Source organism: Colias eurytheme, chromosome 17, assembly GCF_061535395.1.
Source record: "Colias eurytheme isolate Ceu_HAF_F1 chromosome 17, ilColEury1 Martin Lab GWU primary, whole genome shotgun sequence".
Taxonomy (NCBI): domain Eukaryota; kingdom Metazoa; phylum Arthropoda; class Insecta; order Lepidoptera; family Pieridae; genus Colias; species Colias eurytheme.
Genome location: NC_142996.1, coordinates 8,388,561 through 8,409,791, shown reverse-complemented (window position 1 = coordinate 8,409,791; position 21,231 = coordinate 8,388,561). Strand labels below are relative to the sequence as shown.

General features: G+C 39.0%; 1 protein-coding gene across 3 annotated transcripts; it reads right to left on the bottom strand.

Annotated features, from left to right (window-relative positions):
• Nucleotides 1-3,604: 3,604 nt before the first annotated feature.
• On the bottom strand, nt 3,605-11,739 carry eEF5 (eukaryotic translation elongation factor 5). Of its 3 annotated transcripts, none has more exons than XM_090111382.1 (4): nt 11,633-11,739; nt 9,106-9,346; nt 7,523-7,825; nt 3,605-5,248 (listed from the first exon to the last, which is right to left on the bottom strand). In XM_090111382.1, exons 2-4 carry the CDS (start codon nt 9,312-9,314, stop codon nt 5,212-5,214), a joined length of 549 nt encoding a protein of 182 aa, XP_089967508.1. In that variant the 5' UTR covers nt 9,315-9,346; nt 11,633-11,739; the 3' UTR covers nt 3,605-5,211. The 3 variants fall into 3 exon arrangements, with proteins under 3 accessions (XP_089967508.1, XP_089967510.1, XP_089967509.1); XM_090111384.1 differs by having other exon boundaries at nt 7,624-7,825; nt 11,633-11,738; XM_090111383.1 differs by having other exon boundaries at nt 11,567-11,660.
• Between the last annotated feature and the right edge of the window lie 9,492 nt (nt 11,740-21,231).

Sequence of the window (21,231 nt, the reverse complement as noted above, 5' to 3'; positions counted from 1 at the left end):
TTATGTTGTTTTATTTTAATTTACTCGCACAAAAACTGGGATGATACTGATGTTATTGTTATTACTAGTTACTACTAGGTGTCCCATACTACTAATATTATAAATGCGAAAGTTTGTTAGGATGGATGTGTGTGTATAATGTATATGTTTGTAAATCTTTCACGCACATATTACTGAACCGATAACAATGAGATTTAGCACATATAGAGAGTAACTTGGATTAACACAGGATAAGTTTTATCCCGGAAATTCCACGGGAACGGGAACTATGCGGGTTTTTCTTTGAAAACACGGACGAAGCCGCGGGCGGAAAGCTAGTTATATATGTATATAGGTACTGATATTACGCAAAACACCAAAGTACGTTTTTGGTTTTCATGTACCTACATATTCCTAATTCCTAGCGTATAAGCCTTTAATTGAAATCCCTATTTTTAGTGTCTATTTGAGATTACTTTGAATACAAAATAATTCGGCATTATTGAAATGTTAGAACTTACTACGAGGTAGTTCTTAAAGTAACACTACCCAATCGTCCACATTTCATCCGTCAGAAAATAGGTGAGGTCTGGCGGCCCTGGATCTTGTACTATAAAATCAACGTATAAAATTGTACACCCGTTAGGTGTAATCGTTAAGTATGCACAGGCGATTATTCCGTAACTATTGCAGAAATCAAAAAAACTTAAACTAATGGGTAAAATGGCATTAATAATTATTAATTACTTTTTAAAATAAAACGAGAAATATCCAAAAATGTTACATTAAACACTCGCTTATGTTTTATTTCCCATACATTTTGTATTCAAAGCTGATTTTCGAATTGATTGTATTGCACAATGAGGAGCTCTATCTATTTACAGTTTTTAATGAAACTGCCTTAAAATTTGCGATGTAAGGAAAGCAAAAAAACAAAAGTTCTATAATTTTCACATTAAAATGTACATGGGATATATATTTCAATATTCATATCTCATACTAAACGTTAAATGTTTTAAAAAGTTATTAACTACTAGCGGTCCGCCCCGGCTTCGCCCGTGGTACATAATATTTACGTTTTCTCTACATAAAAACCATCCTCGTACTTCAAGGAATATAATAAAAAAAGAATTATCGAAATCGGTTCAGCCGTTCTCGAGTTATGCGCTTACCAACACATTTTGCGATTCATTTTTATATATAAGACTAGCGGTCCGCCCCGGCTTCGCCCGTGGTACATATTTACGTTTTCTCTACATAAAAACCATCCTCGTACTTCAAGGAATATAATAAAAAAGAATTATCGAAATCGGTTCAGCCGTTCTCGAGTTAGGCGCTTACCAACACATTTTGCGATTCATTTTTATATATAAGAAGATTGTCATTTTACTTATCAGGTTAAATACTGTCGATATCAGTTTAAAAATTTTTGATACCTGCTTTTTTTTTTTTGTGTGGTGTCTCTCAATGTTAGCCAGAAGGGCTTCTACATTTTAACGCGGACGCGGGGGTGAACTGAAGGTTCACCCTGGTAGCGACATGCACAAGGGCGTCCCCCCTTGACGGGGACCACGAACCTCGGCTTGAGCTGTTGCTTGAGTGGAGGAGGCCAGAAGGGCACTAATCGGACGGGATGATACCGTTACATACAATACAAAATGAGCAGCTTCATAATATTTGAGCGACCTTATATTAATTATTTGAGTGACAAAATTATGTCTTGTATTATATTCATTATTTGGCATATGATTTATTTATACTGAGTGGCATTTTATCTTAATCGAGGTATTTCGATCTAATGTATCGGATTATTTAAATTTGTGACATTGAATTTTTTATCTTGACTAATGAATATAATATATAATGTGTACCTTTTATGTAAGACAATGAAATAATGTACTTTTTATATAAAATAATGTTGCGGAGCTGATAATATACCTAATTTGCACGCCATTCATGGCTAATATGTTGATTCAACCTATAATGTAATTTGTTATCTTTGTACACACATTATGCAAATAAAGAGATTTATTTATTATTTATTTATAAACCTAAACTCAAAAGCATTAAATGTACTAATAACTTTGCCTGCATAAAATGAGTACCTATACCTACTGGACGTGCCTAGTAACTAGATAGGAAGTTTTTCTATAATTATTTTAACTCACTGTTGTAACTGTAAGTTGCTCATTTTTTACAAACAGGAGTTTTAAAACTATAAATATGATGATAATTTTGAATTACAAAACGGATACCGTTAATATTTAACATAATAATTACTGTTAATTTCTACAAAAAAAGATAAACATTATTGAAATCGGACATCGTTGAGTTATTACAGCAATGTACACATTGACTATTATATGTATCGATTTATTGTTTTTTACCTTCAGTGTTAAATTATAACATGAATCATGTAACCTATATATGTAACTAGCTGTGGCCCGCGGTTTTACCCGCATTGCTCCGCTCCTGATGGTCTAAGCGTGATGATATATGCCTGGAGCCTTCCTCGATGGATAAGCTATCTAACACCGAAAGAATTTTTCAAATTGGACCAGTAGTTCCTGAGATTAGCGCAAATGCAGTTTTGGATTCAGTATCGATAGAGATCAATCGAATTTATCTCTAACTATACAATTTTTTTTCTACTAAATAATTGTATACCTATTGTAATTCTACTACGATTGTTCTGACTGTTTCAATTTTATTTATAGAATTCTCGTGTCTCAGTGGCCATATTTCTAGGAAACAGCTTTTTTAATTATTATTTTTATGAAATTCTTTTTTTGAGAATAGGCAGTACCTACTTTTATGAATTTCTCTACATGCTATCAGCTATGTTGCCGAATCAGTTAGGAGGGCCTAAACATCTCACACAAGTATGATTCTCGTTTACTAGAGCTCGAACTTACTACATATTAGCATGGACCAAAAAACTAGGTCCCTATTATTTATGTAGACAGAACAGATATTGATGAATTCGAACAATATACCTAGGTATCTAGATTAGTTCGAACAATATACCTAGGTATCTAGAATAGGCTTTGAAAGAAAAATAGTATTGTTCAAGTAAAAACAGTAAGTAGTTAATGAGGTAATTTTCTAGTGTGGCCGTCAAGCGATCTCGTTTCGTAAACCTATTACATACTAATTCATAGTAGATGTAGGTGTCAATAAGTAGGTAGGTATGTACTATAAATAGAACTTAAATTATTGTAAACCAAGTTAGATAGATACATATACCTACGTAATGTTCATTCGCCTCCACGTTCCAGCAGATCGCAGCGCGTCTCAACTGTGTATTATTTCTATAAACGTAGCATGCACTTTTATCTCCAGTTTCTTAAATGTTTAGTCATTCTCTTAGCAAAATTGACCGAATTTTGATAAAGTATTTACACAGTATTATTTCTCATAATATTCTCTTATTCAGTACTATTTCTCATATTTTAATTTGCACAAAATTTCAAAAGCTTATGGGCGACTATTTTGATACTAAGACTGAAATTGCGTATTCCATTATTGTAATAGTAAATTATACTTACTAACATTAAAAACTAGGTTTATAAGTAATATCTAAATAACAAATTAACTAAATAAGGGTCAGAAATAAAAACCAAAATAAAAAAAAGGAATCACAACTCACGGTGTTCATTTTGTACAGATTTAATTCGACAGACTGTTAAATAGGTACTTATGAAATATTATTACTGCGTTCACATTCAGCGTTACTATGTAATTCGGTATTGTTTGACATCGACAAAAACAACACGTAGAAAATTGCAGAATTGATTATTGAACTGTTTACTAATCTTACGTATATACAAACCCATAGAACTAATCACCGTCTCACAGATATTACAACCTTCCCGCGCCCATCGTATTCAAGTTTAACATTAACGCATTTCATCTGTTTATCACATGGTCTCTCGCGTATCAACGCTTATCGAGTGCAATAATATATTACCTTACCTTAGAACCATGCGTACAGAGATAAATAGTTAAATACCGATTTTCTAAAAAACGGTAAGTTGATTATTTAAAAATTTTGAATTGATGCAAACAATACTTCATACTCACAACAGGATTACGAGAATTAGTTCCCAAAAAAAGTATCGTTTTGAACTAAAGTATTTTTATTTTACACCACCCGATGTATTTACAAATACTTTAGAAGATGCGACTTTATTAAAAAATCTGATTACAAGCTGCTAGTATAAAAAATAACCAACAATAACGATTATGCAATTTCGACAAAATGTACAATTCGCTGAAATCGGTGAAGTGTCCGCTTTTGTAGCGGATCGACTATAATGCGATGAAATTGAATGCATAAAAAAATATCTCTCATAGGGCCTTACCTTACATTCTTACATTAATTTCGTCTTTGACAATAGATGTTGGAATACACGCTAGAGTACCCTAAGCCCTTGAAGGCAACACTTGCCAGGTGCGGCTGCAGGAGGAAGGCCAAGCTTAGCTAGACATACAAAACTATTTCCAAATCTAAAAATGCATTTCAGTCTTTGCTGAAGGAGTGACAGCGGTCAGTCTCGTCACAGATACAAAATTATTTTCTGTCGGTTGAGTATAAAAATTTACAGAGGTGGCAAGTGTTATCCAAAAGGGACGATCTCGCTTCGAGTAAAGGACCAATCAATCACACACCACATTCAAGAATTTTCCTTTATTTCTATTTTTTTTTGGATTTTCTCTTTTTACGTTTATGTATATTAATTTAGCATTAAAGTACGGTAATAACTTCAAGTTTGCGTCTATCCTTCCGTAAGATTAAACAGCTATAAACAATAATATCCACGGGATACCGCCGTGCGCAACGTAACGTTTACGTCAAGCGAAAGACACGAAACAAAACAAAACAAACATGAAGTTCCGGAGCGGCGACGCGCCTGCTCGCCAGCGATGGCCAGCGTGGGCCAGCGTGGGCCAACCCGAGACTCGAACCGAAAACTTGCACTATCTACAATTCATTCACAAGTACCCGAGTTTTCGTTTAAAGTCACTTTCGCAAGCGAAGATTAGGCTAAATAAGTTTGATCGCGTTCGGTTCGCAAGCGCGTCGGACCGCTGTATCTCTATGTTAAATTATACATAATATTATGTTTTACATGTATGTAAGAGTTGTTGATTGTAAAAAATTATATGTTATAATCCCTATAAATGCTGTGTTGGTTTATTTGTCGAGAGCTGTGTTTGCCTTCACCGCAATCACGCATTCTTCACCGCAGGACTTGAGCACAGTGCACTGGAAATAAGAAATACAATACATTAATAATTGAAGTTGAAAAAAATAAAACAAATAAATTTCTATCTGATTTAATATTAGTGGTGTTTGTCTTCATTATGTAAGTGTAAACAATTCTTTCACTCCCATCTTTATAGAAAATATTTTTTTATTCATTTATTACTTTAGAGGCAGGGTTCAGAGTTAAACATAATTTTGTTTATTTAAGAAATTTGATAAGAATATAACAACGACATTGTTATCATGGAATAAATAATAATAGGTTATCAATGTACTGCAATCCTGAATGTTTATTATATTTCACCAATAGTCATTTAAAGTGGTAGGTATTTTGATTTATAATATCCCTAGATATACATATTTTCAGTGTAATATAATATTACTAGTGCTAAAAATCATAAATTAAAACTATGTCATGTTTGTTGGTAGAAATATTTTTCGCATAATGAAAGTCAAAGTTTCTTTAAAACGGCAGACACATTTGTTTATGCATTTCTTATCATGTATGTCATAACATTTCTTTCAAAGTGACTATTCTTGTTTCATGTTAAAAAATACAATTCATCATGCCTTATCAACCGCATGTTTCCGATAAAATTTGGACAACGCCAATTGTGTAAAAAATTAAAAATGTTTCAAATGATTCACAAATTCCAATGTGAAAAAGTGTGTATTATGCAATATGTCTTCAACATTTTTCCTTCAATTATTGATTCTAATATTTCTCATAGAAATATGTATACCGAAACTAATAATTTGTGATATATGGATAAAATTGCAAATTATACAACACAACATCTAATTTCATATGAGTTTTAAATGAAAAATGTATTCATAACCTTTTCCATATAGCTAATATGAACACTAGCTCAGGTATAAGGCTGAAATATAATGTTCGAGTGTATTTAGCACCAACTCACTAGAAATACATGAGTCGGAGACTCTATACTCGAATTTTTTAAATATTAATTTAATTAATAAAATATTAAAATGAATGTTGGAATACATACTAACATGCAATATATTCGATAAACCCGTACTTTAATACATTTTTTCATTAAAATGAAATATGTACCTAAATGTAAGATGTTTTCATTTGAAAAACAAAGTCTTACGTTTATATAGGATATTGGAATAAAAAATCAATCAAACAAGTTAAAATCCCTAATCCCTAATTTAAGAAAAGAATAATCCTAATTACAATCTCATAAGTCATTTCCATCCCAAAATAAAACGAAAAATCAAACGATTTCTCCATACCAACAAGCATTGAAATTACAGATAATTGGAGTTATCTATTACGTCGTAAGGTGAACATTTATACCTAAACATCTTAAGACAAAATCGATACGTCTACGTCACGTGAACGAGGAATCAACCCCGAGCGTCTGGCGACAATTTAATAAGAGCTTTCGGGCTCCATTGCACGTCCAATCAATAACAGTTTCCATGGATATTTAAGAGGGTTGCAATATGATTTTAGATATTTATAGCGTGTTTACAATTTGCTAGAATGTTGTAGGTTTTGATCTGATTTCATGTCTAGACTAGATGACTGGTTTTGCATTGTATATGTATTTGTAAAGAGCTAGTTGAATATGGGAATATGAAATTAATAATGAAAAATGGATTGTAAGTTTTATAGGGGATCTGATTTTTTATTTAAATGTACCTGTTAGTTACTGACTGAAAAATGTATTTTAAAATAAATATTTGTATTTGTTAGTAAATAATTTCGTTACATAGACTTTCTGTGGTGTGGGTGGAAGAATAGATTTGAGTGTAGGTGTTATCTTTTGCTCAGTACCACATCCTCTAAATATTTTGTGTGAATTTAGTGATTGTAAGTGTGTTAGTTCTGCGTGTAGCAATATTTCTGTCTGTAGTATGTATGCTGTAACATATGTGTGTAAAGCATTGTAATTTATATAAGCGATACTTTTGTGTGTGGTAAAGCAGTATTTATAAATGTTTCTGTGAATAGTAATTTTGTGTGTGAGTTTCTGTATGTTAATTGTGCTGTATGGTTTTCTTGAGTGCAGTATGGTGTTTTGCCATGTGTAAAAGGTGCTTTAGCGTGTAGGATGTCTATCACGCTTCTCTCAAGTAATGTATACATATTTAAATGTTGTGGTTCTGTGGGTAAGCCAATAGAGTGTATGTGTGCGTATCGGTGCGTGTGTCGCATCAAGATAGTAGTATTATACATATTACATGCGTGTGTGAGTGAGTGCGTGCGTGCGTGTGTGTATATAGTGTGCATGTGCAACTCACCAGCAGCTCCTTGCCGCTGTCGAAGTCGGCGCGCAGCTGCGTGCCGAGCTCCGCGTCGTGTATATAGTGTGTATGTGTATATGTGTGCATGTGCAACTCACCAGCAGCTCCTTGCCGCTGTCGAAGTCGGCGCGCAGCTGCGTGCCGAGCTCCGCGTCGGGTATCTTGAGGTCCTCGCGCAGGTCGCCGTTGTCGGCCATCAGCGTGAGGTACCCGTCGTCCGATATGTCCGTCAGCTGGTAGTCCTCGCGCTTCACGTGCGGCACGTCCATGTTGTGCGTGGACGGGCATATGTCCTCGTATCTGGTTTATTCATAAATAATGAATAATTAGAGTATTGTTCTGTTTTTACTTGTATTCAAGAAATAATTAGGTAATCTTTCCGTGTTTTTGCTGAATTTATTGAATCTTACTTAATAAATGTTTGTAAGAATATGTGAAGAGTATGTTTATTTGGCCTTTCACAATAAATATACATTGTACAGTATTGTAGCTCTTTTTCCAGAATTACACATATTATGTACTTAAATATTTGCCCGCATATAAAAATGTTTGATACAGTTTTTACTTTTTACTTTGAATAAAGGGCTATTCGCTAATGACAAAATGTGAAATATCTCAGGAACTTGCTTTATGGCACGTCAGAGTATATAAATAGAATTATCTGAAATCTCAGCAAAATTATCTATAGAACTGTATATTAATAATTTATGAAATACTATTGTGTTGCATGTTTGTGTGACAAAATGGTGTCACTATATTACTATTATAATTTGTTCTAGATTATTCCTTCTATAACTTTAAAACTACAATTTGAAAGCATATTTCAATGACGCAACACTTTGAAAAATAAACACTATATAGCTTACTGTGCTGACCTAGAATGGCTATACTAAATAATTCAAGCAGCCAGGCCAATTTATGCTTATTGATTTTTCTACACGACAGCTGTTATTTAAAGAACTTAAAAGATATTCATATTGGCTAAAGATGACTATAAATTTCAGTATTTTTTAAATGGTTTTTAATTTTGAATCTTTATAATAACTGTATTCCTGTTCGGTGATCTCAGAATACAGTGGTATAGTGAGACGCATATTAGGAACTGGGATTTTATTTCCGAGTACCCGCAGCACGGAAGCAATATGGGATTACGCCCGCGACTCTATGGGCTCGACATTTTAATAAATATACTTATTTTTAATCAATATGTCAAGAATTATGATATAACACTATGGATGAGATTAAGATAAGAGCATTATATCAATGGTTTAGTAGTAATTTTATCAAAAGATTAACATCAATCAAACAATTTATCAAAATTGCTAATCCAGGTGATTAACATTCTGGGATTGGAATTTATCATTCCAATCCTTAATTTGCAAAAATACTATACTTACAAATCTTTTTTTAGACAGAAATTAATCCTCAAAACATTATATTAGCTGAGTTTCCATATCAAATTTAAATACGAAAGCAGATTCAATCACATTCCAGGAGGCTACATTTACAAATACTTTGCAAGAGAAATGTAAAGAATATTTGTTTAATTATTTTTATATTGATACAACAAGGTTACTTACTTCTTTCCATTAAATATATCAATGCCCACAAGATGGACTTTGGCGTGACCGTGTTTGCCGGTCTTTGAGGTGGACATTTCTACGATCTTGCAGGGGCGTCCCTTGAGCATCACAAATCCGTTCTTGCGGAGGGCCGAGCATTGCATGGGGAAGGTGGCGGAGGCTCCGGAGTCTCCGGTCTCGAAGTGTGTGTCCTCAATGTCACCCATTGTGTGCGGATTAGTTTACGGTGAGGTGTGATCTGTAATTCAGAACGCGTGGGTTTAGTTTCATGTCTTTGGTAATGTAGAAATAATACATATGAAGCAAATGCTGTGTGAATGATATTTTATATGTTATGTTTCTGGTTGAAATGTAACTGTTATAAATAAGTAAAGCGTTGATTTCTGCTCTGTCTGCAATTATTATAAACTAAAAAAGAAAGAAGAAACTTAAAATGATTAGAATACACACTAATCCACATAGCAAATAATTAAGAATGTTAGAATGTTATGCCTAAAAACTAATGTAATTAAAGAGCATGTATTGTACTGCTTTAAAATTTTACTTTCTCATTTTTTGTGTTCAAGTTAAGAGTCATGACCTAGTATTGATCACTAAAATTTACTTTCACCTATTCAGTTTCAATAGTGACATTCATAAGAACACTTACAGATATTCATAAAAATTATATAAAAAATGTAAATAGCACAAATTTTTGGAAATATGCAAGATAACTGTTCAAATTATTGAATCTAATAGTGTATTCCTGTTCGGTGATCTCAGAATACAGTGGTATAGTGAGACGCATATTAGGAACTGGGTTTTTATTTCCGAGTACCCGCAGCACGGAAGCAATATGGGATTACGCCCGCGACTCTATGGGCTCGACTTATTAATTACTCATTGATAATAAATTTAAATTATATAAATATGTATTTGTCAATTCGCTATTAGCACCACCAAAGAAATGCAATTGCCGCTGTCCTTACACCCAATGATTTATGACATATGGTACACTGAGATGTGACAGTAATAATAGACGAGTGTCTAAATAAAAGAACCTTGGCATTAACTATGGCCGACTCACTGTACAGTAATAAATTAGCACATACAGGTTATTGAACTTTGGTTCAATGATCTGATTGATGATTTAGGCAAAAGTTAAGTTGCACTTAAAATTTTATATCAATTTCGAATAAAAAATAAAATAAAAATTCTTTTGTTTGGCTTCAATTTAAATGAGAAACACTCCTTTTTATGAATAAGAGCTAAAATCTATCTAAAATAGAGCACAACTATGAGCTAATATATTAAGATTGACAACTATGGCCCTTAATTTATGGAAACATATGGTGTGATGAATCAATTCACTTTATAGGTAATTTTATGATAAGCCACTTATTGCTTTACCAACCTCCTGTATATTTTAATCATACAACAATTCACTTAAAGATGGAACCAACACTTTAGTTAACACAATATTAAATATAACTGATAATTTGGTTGAAAAGTAAATATACAATTGGATTCTAACATACTAAAATGACAAAATGCCTGTAAGTTTATGCGCTCCTCTGTATGTATGGCCACAAAAGATAATAGAATAGTCAGGTTATCATGAAAGTGACATGCCACATGTACCAATGTAATGAAAAAGTTAAGATATTAAGCAGTAAATAAAGACCATTAGAAAACCATTACATAAATCAAATCAATCATGCAAGGAAAAGTGAAGGTATAGCTAGGTACCACTTGTTAAGAATTTTGCAAATTAATAATTCATGCACATTACAGTAGGAAAAAGCATACAATCAATTTTAAAGCATGAGTCATTGATGTACAATAATATGTCATATCATGGTATCAAGCAGGCATATAAGGCATAGATTAAGTGTGTTTTACATGACAATATGTTACGATATCGAACAATATCGATTCAAATAATATCAATTATTCACATCTGCATCCTTTACAACATGATGTTGCTTTTCATATGAAAATTTTAGACGACCTAACCCCACCTAGCGCTCTACGGCGAAAACCTAAGCCTTTGTATGCTAGACAAGAAAAATCAATGCAACAATGAATTGAAGAATAAAAAGAAATAATAAAAATATGAAATCAGGCCTGACTCGAACTGATGGTGTTGTTATGAGACGAGCCGTGTGGTAGTTATTGGATCCGAACATGTGGCTTCAAAAAGACATCTTGGGCATGTCTTCATGAAAAATACAAATTCACTTATTAAATTTTACCGCACTATCTTCTTTTAAATTCACGTTATTATATGCCATGTCGAATATACCCGTGGAGAAAAGCAGTATTATTTAGACTTCTCAGTTACGAGTTATCTAAAATATATAAATTTTGACAAACGTGCCGGCGCCGCAGTGTATTTTTTATTTTAATTTCACACATAATCCACACCATTATATTGTGTTATTTGCACCAATTAATATTCACCACATTAAATACTTACGAAAATATTAATTATAATTATAAAATGAAGGAACACGATAAAACTAAGATATTTATCGACACTCACATGTGACCGACGGGTTCTTCAACCGAAAGGTCAATTTGCGCCTGCGTAGCACCTTCATCACTCACTTCCTGTCGCGGGGTTCTCAAATTAAGCAAAAGACCGCCATTTCATGGCGGGAAATTTATAGTGATTTTGTGTTGTGAAAATAAAATTGTATTTTTACACAAAAAAAGGAAGCATAAAATAAAATACATTCAATATTATCCGTTGTATTAAGCAATGGCGTAAGTCATGGTTTTTTGATACATAAATAATATTAATTTTAAGTTATGATTTGCTTTTGTTTCTTGAACCTGTTTTATCGACAGCTCTGTTTACATCTGATGGCCTAGAGATGGCGGTAAAACAAACTGAAAAATAGAAAGTCACTGGTTTATGCAACAAAATAGTATTAATGAATTGAAAATTAAAATGCAAAACGCAGGATTAATAAATAAAAAAAATCTGAATACATTTTGAAATCAATAAACATTACCTTTATAATTTGTTTGTTTTATTTTTAGTCTGTGCGATAACCTACGTCATACGTGGTCATACATTGTAATCGTTTATATTAATATCACTAGATGGCACTGATATATTAAATTATTTTTCATTTAACATGATCACATTTATTATTAATTACGATAGTTGTTACATACCTAATTATTGTAGTATTTTTTTTTACAAAAAATCTGATTCTACCTAGAAATAAAATCAGAAATTTTATTTATGCGATAATTTTAGTTGTCTTGGAAGTTTACTAGATGGCGTTATGTATTTCATAAATGATCTATCTTTTTTTTTGAGTTTTGGAACTACTAGCAACTAGTAATGGATTTAACTTCTATTACCTACCTAAACTGAGTAAGAGCCTTATATTATTAGAATACTACCTATTAAAACGTAGTAAAACAGTAGTTTCTTGCGTTTTCAGGCTCCGTGAGGTTTATAGCAAAGAAAAGGTGTCTCGTCTGGTGGCGAAACGGAGTTCGCCGGGATTGCTAGTGTAGTAGGTATAAATAAATACAAAGTTATGTGTTTTGTGTTTCTGTGTTTTTTATTAGGTACTGTAACTGACACAGAACTTCGTCTGCTCTCAGAAGTAATATTGTGTCTTATACTAGCTGTGCCTCGCGGTTTCACCCGTATTGCTCCGCTCTAATGTTGGTCTAAGCATGATGATATATAGGTAGCCTATAGCCTTCCTCGATAAATGGGCTATCTAACACTGAAATAATTTTTCTAATCGAATACCTAAGTAGTTCCTGAGATTAGCGCGTTCACACAAACAAACTCCACCTCTATAATAATATTATACCATGGACCAATGTAAGTATCTACTCATTACCTAAGTAATTAGTAAAGATCTCCATCGACCTCTACGGCCGCTGCGCGCGGAACCGCTACAGCTGACAGTGGTCGGATTGCTATGCCTAATTTTTTCACTCGAATGAATAGGTACCGACTACCGAGTTCCTGAAATAAGCTCGTTGCAACTAACTTTAATATAAAAATGAAAATAGGTAAATTATGTTTATAAATATAACTCAATTTGGTCAATATAATATAACCTACATAAATAAATGTTACCTTAGTTAAATTTCAATAACTAATATCTTATATGTAATATCTACATACAAATAAATGAATGAATAAGTATATTTCTTTCCCATTATAACATCTAAAAACATTAATGACGTTAAAAAGCTGACTTAATGACCCATGCTAGAGAAGACAATCCAACAACAGAGAGAAGGGTTTAAGAGCTTTCGACAATAAATCACTTGGCCGAACCCTTCGTCTAACAAAAGATATAATACTATTGGTACGGTATAACAAAGATATACAATTACTCAACGTTGATGTAGTTATTATTGTGCTGTTATGTTCTTGATAGTCATTGTTTGACCGATTTATGGAGGGTTATAGAATTTTTTAATGGTCCGTTTTGGTAAGCTACTGGTAATCAATGTATTGCTTACGTCATGTAGGTTACCAATTAAATTACTTTTATAAGAAACTTACAGATTAAAACAGAAATGATGCCATTAAAACAATGTATGTACCTATAGTGAAACCATTTGCTGATTATGTCTCTATATTTTCATATATAATTTGGCAGAGAGGAATTAACTAGCTACAATTATTTTATCGAAAAGTTGTGAAACCGGCCATAATTTATGCCGCGGCCACACCTTGGAGATATTTGCACCAACGTAACGTTTTGCGCCCTATGCACCAATGTATGTATCAGTACTTTGACACAATGTAGACATTGCGTCCAATCACTGTCCAATGCCCAATACTAACGCGCTCAAGCCGCGGCCTCACATTGGATTCAACTTTGCGTCCAATATTGGCTATAATTTGAAATGATCAAACTACTGCACTATACATTGGCTTCAATGTCAACTTTGTAACCAATCAATGGAAACAGACTAGTGATTGGACGCAATGTCTACATTGTGTCGAAGTATAGGTACATACATTGGTGCATTGGGCGCAAAACGTTACGTTGGTGCAAATATGTATCTCCAATGTGTGGCCGCGGCATCAGTGTCGATTTTCGATACACGTTCAAAGGCTCTCCTTTGAATGAAAGGAGAGTGCGCGGGGGCATCTTGGACATAACGCCGCGCTCGCGCCACACATAATATGTATCGTCTTTGTCAGTCGCCTGAAGTGTGCATTTTTATCATCCACCATCGCCTTTTCTTTCGTTGATTACTTGTCTGATGCAAGTAATAAGCATATGTACCTAGTCCGTACGCGTAAGCCGCTAGTGCAAATAAATTATCGTCCATCGTCTACGCTTCTCTGCTACCACAGTTGGGACTGGCCCAATGAGCTAGTCTGTTTCCATTGATTGGTTACAAAGTTGACATTGAAGCCAATGTATAGTGAAGTAGTTTGATCATTTCAAATCATAGCCAATATTGGACGCAAAGTTGAATCCAATGTGAGGCCGCCCGCGGCTTTAAAAAATGGTAAATAATACCTAAACATAGGTTCAACAAATTATACTTATTTATTTTAGACGGGTTTATACGAATATAAATTGAAAATCTTGGTAGGTACAGATTTGAGATTAGATAGAGACGCATAGATTTAGTGAAATTTTAGGTATAGAGCTGTATCTTAAGTTAGTTTTAAGTACCTAGGTACTAAGTAGTTACCTACATGTAGATAGGTACTGAATAGGCTTTCGCATTTATCTTAATACTAGATACTAAATTAAAAACCTTAATTTCAAAGGCATTAGTTAGAAACGATTAGGTAGGTAAGTTTTGACTGTGAAAATCTTCGTCTTATAAATTCTAACTAACATTCAAGATCCTAACCATTAACTTAGCAGTTTTAATTACCTAGTAGGTATCCACATGTTATCTATTGCCTATATTTCTTTAATAATATTTGAAATAACAAAAAATAGCATATATTTTCGCAGTTATGGTAGTTACTAGTTACATCCTTTATCTGCTAATACATATTTAAAATACCTACCTCCCACCACCCTTTTTACGTAACTTTTTTGTGACAAAAACAAAGTCTCAGCAACTATGTCTTAAGTAGTTTTCAAATAAGGCAGAAATCGTACAATGAATATGTATGGGGTGGCTTATGGTAATAAAAACGAGTGCGACGATAAAAGCGCGGAAAATAAATTTGGCGCGTAAATGGAAAACGGACAATGGCGGCGGGACTATCACGCGCCATTAAGCCGGCGATTACGAAGCGGCCATTCAAATGAATATAATTTACCATATTATTTTCATTTGCGAGAGTCCTCGGCGCCCGCAAACTCCATTTGAGAGCGTGGAGCCAATTTTTTAAGTGTTGCTCGCTCAAATAAATTATGTAGCAAATGGGGTAGGCGCAATGGACAAACAAGAAAATATAAAACGGTTGAGCGCGAGTCGGGCTAGTGTGCGAGCGGGACGGGTGTCGCTCCTCCCTTTCCCCCCGCGCCCCTCCCGCCCCGGCCCACAAGACGCGACTAAGCTTTTTTTTTTTTTTTTTTTTTTTTTTTAACGTTGGGAAATGCATTTACGCATCCCCCTCTGCAGTTTTTCTGCGTGAGGGGGTATGTGGGACTCGCGAGAAGCCCTACCCACTAAAACCCAACGGTGGCCACCATTCGCCTTCGACGGCAGGGGTTAACAGCCAGGCCTTATACCCCCACCGCCTACGTGGTGAGTGCCGCGACTTGGCGACTCTCCCAAGCCCATAATGTGGCAATAGGCGTCGGTATTCAATAAGGATATCGCTGCCCTATTGCCGGGCTATTCCACCTTCTGTCGCAGGGGGGGTCGGTTTACTTGCAGCGAGCATAACTACAGTATGCTCGTTTCTACGTAAACCTCCCCCTGCGTGTGTTCGTCAAATCCTGTCTCAAGGCTGACGCTGGGCGTAGAGACGCCTGCGTCTGCCGGGTCTGCGTCGGCGCAGAGGATCCGCCGTTGGGTCATTCTCCCGGGCCCTCTCTGCAACCTCCTTCGCTTTAATCACAGCCTCGCAAAAGGCCACGACCGTCCTCCATTCCGTGTCGCCACTGACCATCATTTTCGCGAGACCCTGCAGGGTCAGCTCTTCCTCTCCCAGCAAGTCTTCAAGAGGCCTTCGCTCCGCCGTCCATGCCGGGCACTCGGCTAGGGTGTGATGTGCCGTATCCAATTGGTCACTGCAGTGGTGGCAGGTGGGGGCCGGTTCCCGACCTATCCTGTGCAGGTAGCTGCCAAAGCATCCGTGTCCTGACAGGACCTGCACAAGCCGGTAACTGAGTGACCCCCACCTTCTCTCTGCCCACTCTCTGAGCACTGGGCTAAGCGCGCTGAGAGTCCAGGCCCCCACGCAAGATGAGTCAAGTTCCTGACGCCATTTGAGGAACACCGCGTCCCGAGCGTCTCGCTTCCAACTTTTTAGCGTTTCAGTGGACAGTTCTTCGTCCCTCTCTCTTGCCTCCGCTCTACGCCAGTAAACTTCCGCCAGGGCGGCCGCTTCGAGATGCCAGGGTGCAGTACCGGCTATGGCGCAAACCGCGTCATAAGATACGGTGCGATACGCCCTTGCAACCCTAATAGCTATTACTCGCTGCGACCGCCTCAGCACAATCGTGTTGCGCGTTAATAGCTTATCGGCCCATATAGGGCATCCGTACAGCGCCTGCGAGCGCACCACCCCGGCAAAGAGTTTTCGACATGCCCCGTTTGGTCCTCCAATGTTCGGCATGATACGGCAAAGAGCCGCTGCCGTGGTGGTGAGCTTCGCAGCCAGAGTCGAGAAGTGAGCTTGGAATGTCCATCGCGAATCGAGCACCAGGCCGAGGTATTTCAGTCTGGGCCCAATTCGGATGGGCACTCCACTCACCACGATTACTTCTTCAGTTTGTGGTGCTCTGCGATGGCCATGCAAGCATATAGCCTCCGATTTGTCGAGGGCTACTTTAAGCCCGAGGCTTTTGATCCTGGCAACTACCTGTGCCACCCCCGCCGTGGCTCGGAGTCGCGCCTCTCTGAAGTCTCGGCCCGTGGACACTACTAGGGTGTCGTCGGCGTAGCAGATGGCGCTTACTCCTTGTGGCAGCCCTCCTTGTAGCACGTGGTTGTACCCGATGTTCCACAGAAGGGGTCCCAGTACAGAGCCCTGTGGTACACCGCGTGCAACCCTATGCCTACCCCAGCCGTCCTGCTTTGGAAATGTAATTTGACGCTCTCGAAGATATGAAGAGATGATACGGCGAAGATACAGCGGCAAACGGTGTCGGGTCAGACCATCTAAGATTTTGTCCCAAGGTAGGGTGTTAAATGCATTGGAAATATCCAAGGATATTGCCAGTGCTACCCCACCCTGGGAAACACATCCTTCTGAAATATCACGCAAGCGAGCTATGGCATCCACCGTTGAACGTCCTTGCCTAAAACCGTACTGGGCTTCGTTGAGGTCTGGTCCTATCCTTGCCAGATGATTTTGTATGCGGCTGGAAATAATACGCTCAAAAAGCTTACCGGCTTCGTCAAGCAGGACTATCGGCCTATATGCTGATGGCGAGTCCGCTGGCTTGCCACTCTTCCTTAATAGCACGAGGCGTCCCACCTTCCAGCGATCCGGGAACCTCCCACTCTTCAAGCATTCGGTTAGTAGCTCACAGAATCGCTGGTCTAGTCCATATGAGAGAGCAAGGGACAACACTCTGCCATGCACGCCGTCGGGGCCCGGGGAGGTGGTTTTTCTTTTCAGGCGGTCTACCGCCGCTTTTAATTCTGCTAAGGACACGTCCGGGATCATTTCTTCACAGGTCATTTCCTCCTGATCGATATTCCCAAGTCGGTCCGCAGGATCATTTGTAAGACGGCCTGGAAATAAGGTAGTTATTACCTTTTTGAGCAGTGCTGGTTCTAATCTGGCTGTAATTGGAGGGGCCCAAGGACGCAGCTTATTCATAACCAGCATGTAGGGGCGCCCCCAGGGATCCAGATTTAGTGTATCCAGTAGTTCAGCCCAGGCTCTTTCCTTTGCGGTCGCGATAGCGTCTCTTAGTGCTTTTTTGGCATTCTGGTAAACGACGTAGCGTTCTGCCTCTTCCTCGGTGGAGTAGTCTGCACGTCTTCTTCTTCGTCTGTATTTAGTGTATTGGCGTCTAGAAGAAACACAGACTGATCGGAGCCGCGCAAGATCCTCCGACCACCAGTACACTTTATTCCGTGGGAGAGATCTTTTTAGCCTCGACATTGCGGTATCTGATATTTGCGTCATTGTTTCGCCAAACCATTCTGCCTCAGCGTCGACGTTTATGGCGTCAGGTTTCGGGCACCAAGCCTTGATTATGGACGCTAGTTCCAAAAGGTGTCCATCCATGCTCCTTAGGGACCATCTTGGGCTTCTTTCTATAGGAGCAGGGCATGCGTTCTTCGTAGATCCTGTCATCGGATGAACCTCGAATCTGATATACTTATGATCAGATAAGGTTTCAACCTCTGACAGGACACGCCATCCTCGGACCCGATCGGCGAGAGGGGGACTCGCAAATGTCACGTCCACCACCGAGCCCCCCTGCATGCGCACACATGTGTTTTCGCTGCCTAGGTTGAGTGTAACCAAATTCTGAGCCGCGAGCCATTCCAAGAGGACGTCTCCACGAGCATTTGATGCCGAGGAACCCCATGCCACAGATTTTGCGTTTAGGTCCCCCGCAATGATGATTTGGTGAGGGCGGCCCCATTGAATCAAGGAGCATACTTCTCCCAAAAACGCTTCAAACTCAGGAAGTGTTTTATTCGGTGAGAAGTATACTCCGATTACAATCGTGTCTTCGAACCTGGCAGCTACGCAGCCATGACCCTTCGCATGCGCACGAATTGGAGGTGATCCTTCCGCTTGCGTAACCACTATAGCAGCAACCTCGTCGAGGTCACCGATCCAATTCTCTCGCCCGGGGGGAACAACATAGGGTTCTGATAGAACTGCGATATGGATAGACCACTGTGCCAGGCTTTGGATCAGCAGGTCTTGAGCCCTTGCACAATGATTAAGGTTTGCTTGCAGAAAGCGTAGTTCCATGTTACACTTTGGCGGTTTCTGTTATCTCCATGTCTGTTCGCCCTACTTGGGTATCTGCGGTAAGCTCATTCGGTTTTCTTTTTGGCGCTTTGTCTGCTGAACAGCCACTGCCACCCAGGCGATGGTCTGCTTTCCTGCCTGCATCCGCGCAGATAGTGCAGTTTGGCTTAGCAGTACAGTTGGCGGCTTTGTGGTCCGGCTGCCCACAGCGGTAGCAGAGCTGGCTGCGGTCACACTCAGCTGTGCAACGGTTAGCTACGTGACCAACTTCGAGGCAGCGGAAGCAACGTAACTCTCGTGGTTTTTGAATCGTTACCCTCGCCGCAACCCATCCGACGAGGAAACGTTTTTCGGCGATGTTCTTGGCTGCTGTTACCGGGCAGTTCACCCAAGCTGCGTACAAACCAGATCTGTCTTTTTGCAGTTGGCTCACCCTTATCTGCTCCGCTGGGCATTCTCCCTTTGCAGCTACGGCTTCCTTCAAGTCAGTCACTGTGATAGACGCGTCTAAGCCCGACACGCGTAAATCCGCCATTTTAACCGGCCTAGAGACTTTGATGTCTCTGTCTTTGAACAGGGTCTTCAGTTTGGCTGACAGCAGATCAGCCTTATCGCTGCTGTCGGGCCCGGAGATCTGGATGATGGTAGCTCCCGTAACCGCCTGGCGGAATTTGACACATTCAATGCCCGCTTCTTTTAAGTCTATTTTGGATCTCGCCTCCTTTAAGGCCGCAGCGTACGTTGCGCCGCTGTCCCGGGCCTCTGTAGGGATTGTCAAAACCACTGCCGCGGATCGCGGAGCTCTCAGCCTAGATTGTGTTGGCTTAGGTAGTTTAGACTTCCTTCGTTCCGCCGTGTGCTCACCGATCCCAGGCTGTTGGACCTTATTCGTTTTTGCCCTGCCTCTCTTTCCCACCACTGTCCAGTCCCCGCCGGAAGAGATGGGCACCGTAGGGGACTCCGCGTCAGGACACAAAGAAACCACTACTGCAGGAGAGGGAATGGATGCAGGTTCCGCCGGTTCTTTACCAGTTCCTTTCTTCTTCTTCTTCTGCTTTTTCTGTCCCTTCTTATTCTCACCTCCTTGTTTAGTTTCCGTCACATCCCGGGTCAGTTTGGAGAGGGTCTTTGTTTTCCTTGGTCTCGGTCCCACATCCTCCGAGGCTTCGGAGCAACTCTGCTCTCGGATGCCAGCAACACGTCTTCCTATCCCATCCTCCACAATGGAGGGGCGAGGTCGTTGTTGAAGACTCGGTTGAGCCTCTAAGTGTCGGAGCCGTGCATCAATTAGTTCTCCTAGTTGGCGTACCATCCTAGCCTCGAAGTCCTGTGTCAATGTCAACTCCGCTGTCTGTGCAGAGGCAGCTGGGCCCCGCTGCATTAGTAGTCGCATTTCCCGGATCTCGTTTTGCAGAAAATCCAGTCGTATACGCAACCTCTCATTCTCTGCACGAAGCGCTCTCGTTTCGTCGGTAAACGTCCTCATCGCAAGGGAATCGGTATCCTCCCTAATAGCCTTAGCGGCGTTTCGCAGGTCAGCCACAAAGGTGGTCTTTAAGTGGTTGGACACTTTGGCGATCTTTTCGACCGTTGCCAGGTGTGTCTCAATCCTCCTCCGTACATCTTCAGTCGATGTGTTCATGCTATTGGTAAGCATGGCAGCTGTCGAGGGTATGAGCGCAGATTTTGGCTCCGGATCCACCGAAGTTGGTAAACTTGGTTCAACTTGTGCTTCGGTATTCTTCTCTACCCTATGCGCCTTGCGGTAGCCAGTTCTTGGTTTCCTTTCCGAAGGGATAGAAGTATCACTCGAACTTCCATCGTCTAACCGTGAGCGTTTTCCGCACCGCCAAAAGCGTGACTCCTTGTTCGGAGTGCACAGAGCCTCCCGGCGGACCAGGGGACTCATAGTTGCCCGCGAATTCATGCTTGCCACAGAGTTGGAAGAGTCCGACTCTGCGGCCACTTCTGTTACATTAGTAACTGTAGTAGGTGTAGGAGTAGCGCTTATCGCGCGTTCCAACACAGAACTACATCTTCTATCTGCCGATTCTCTCAGC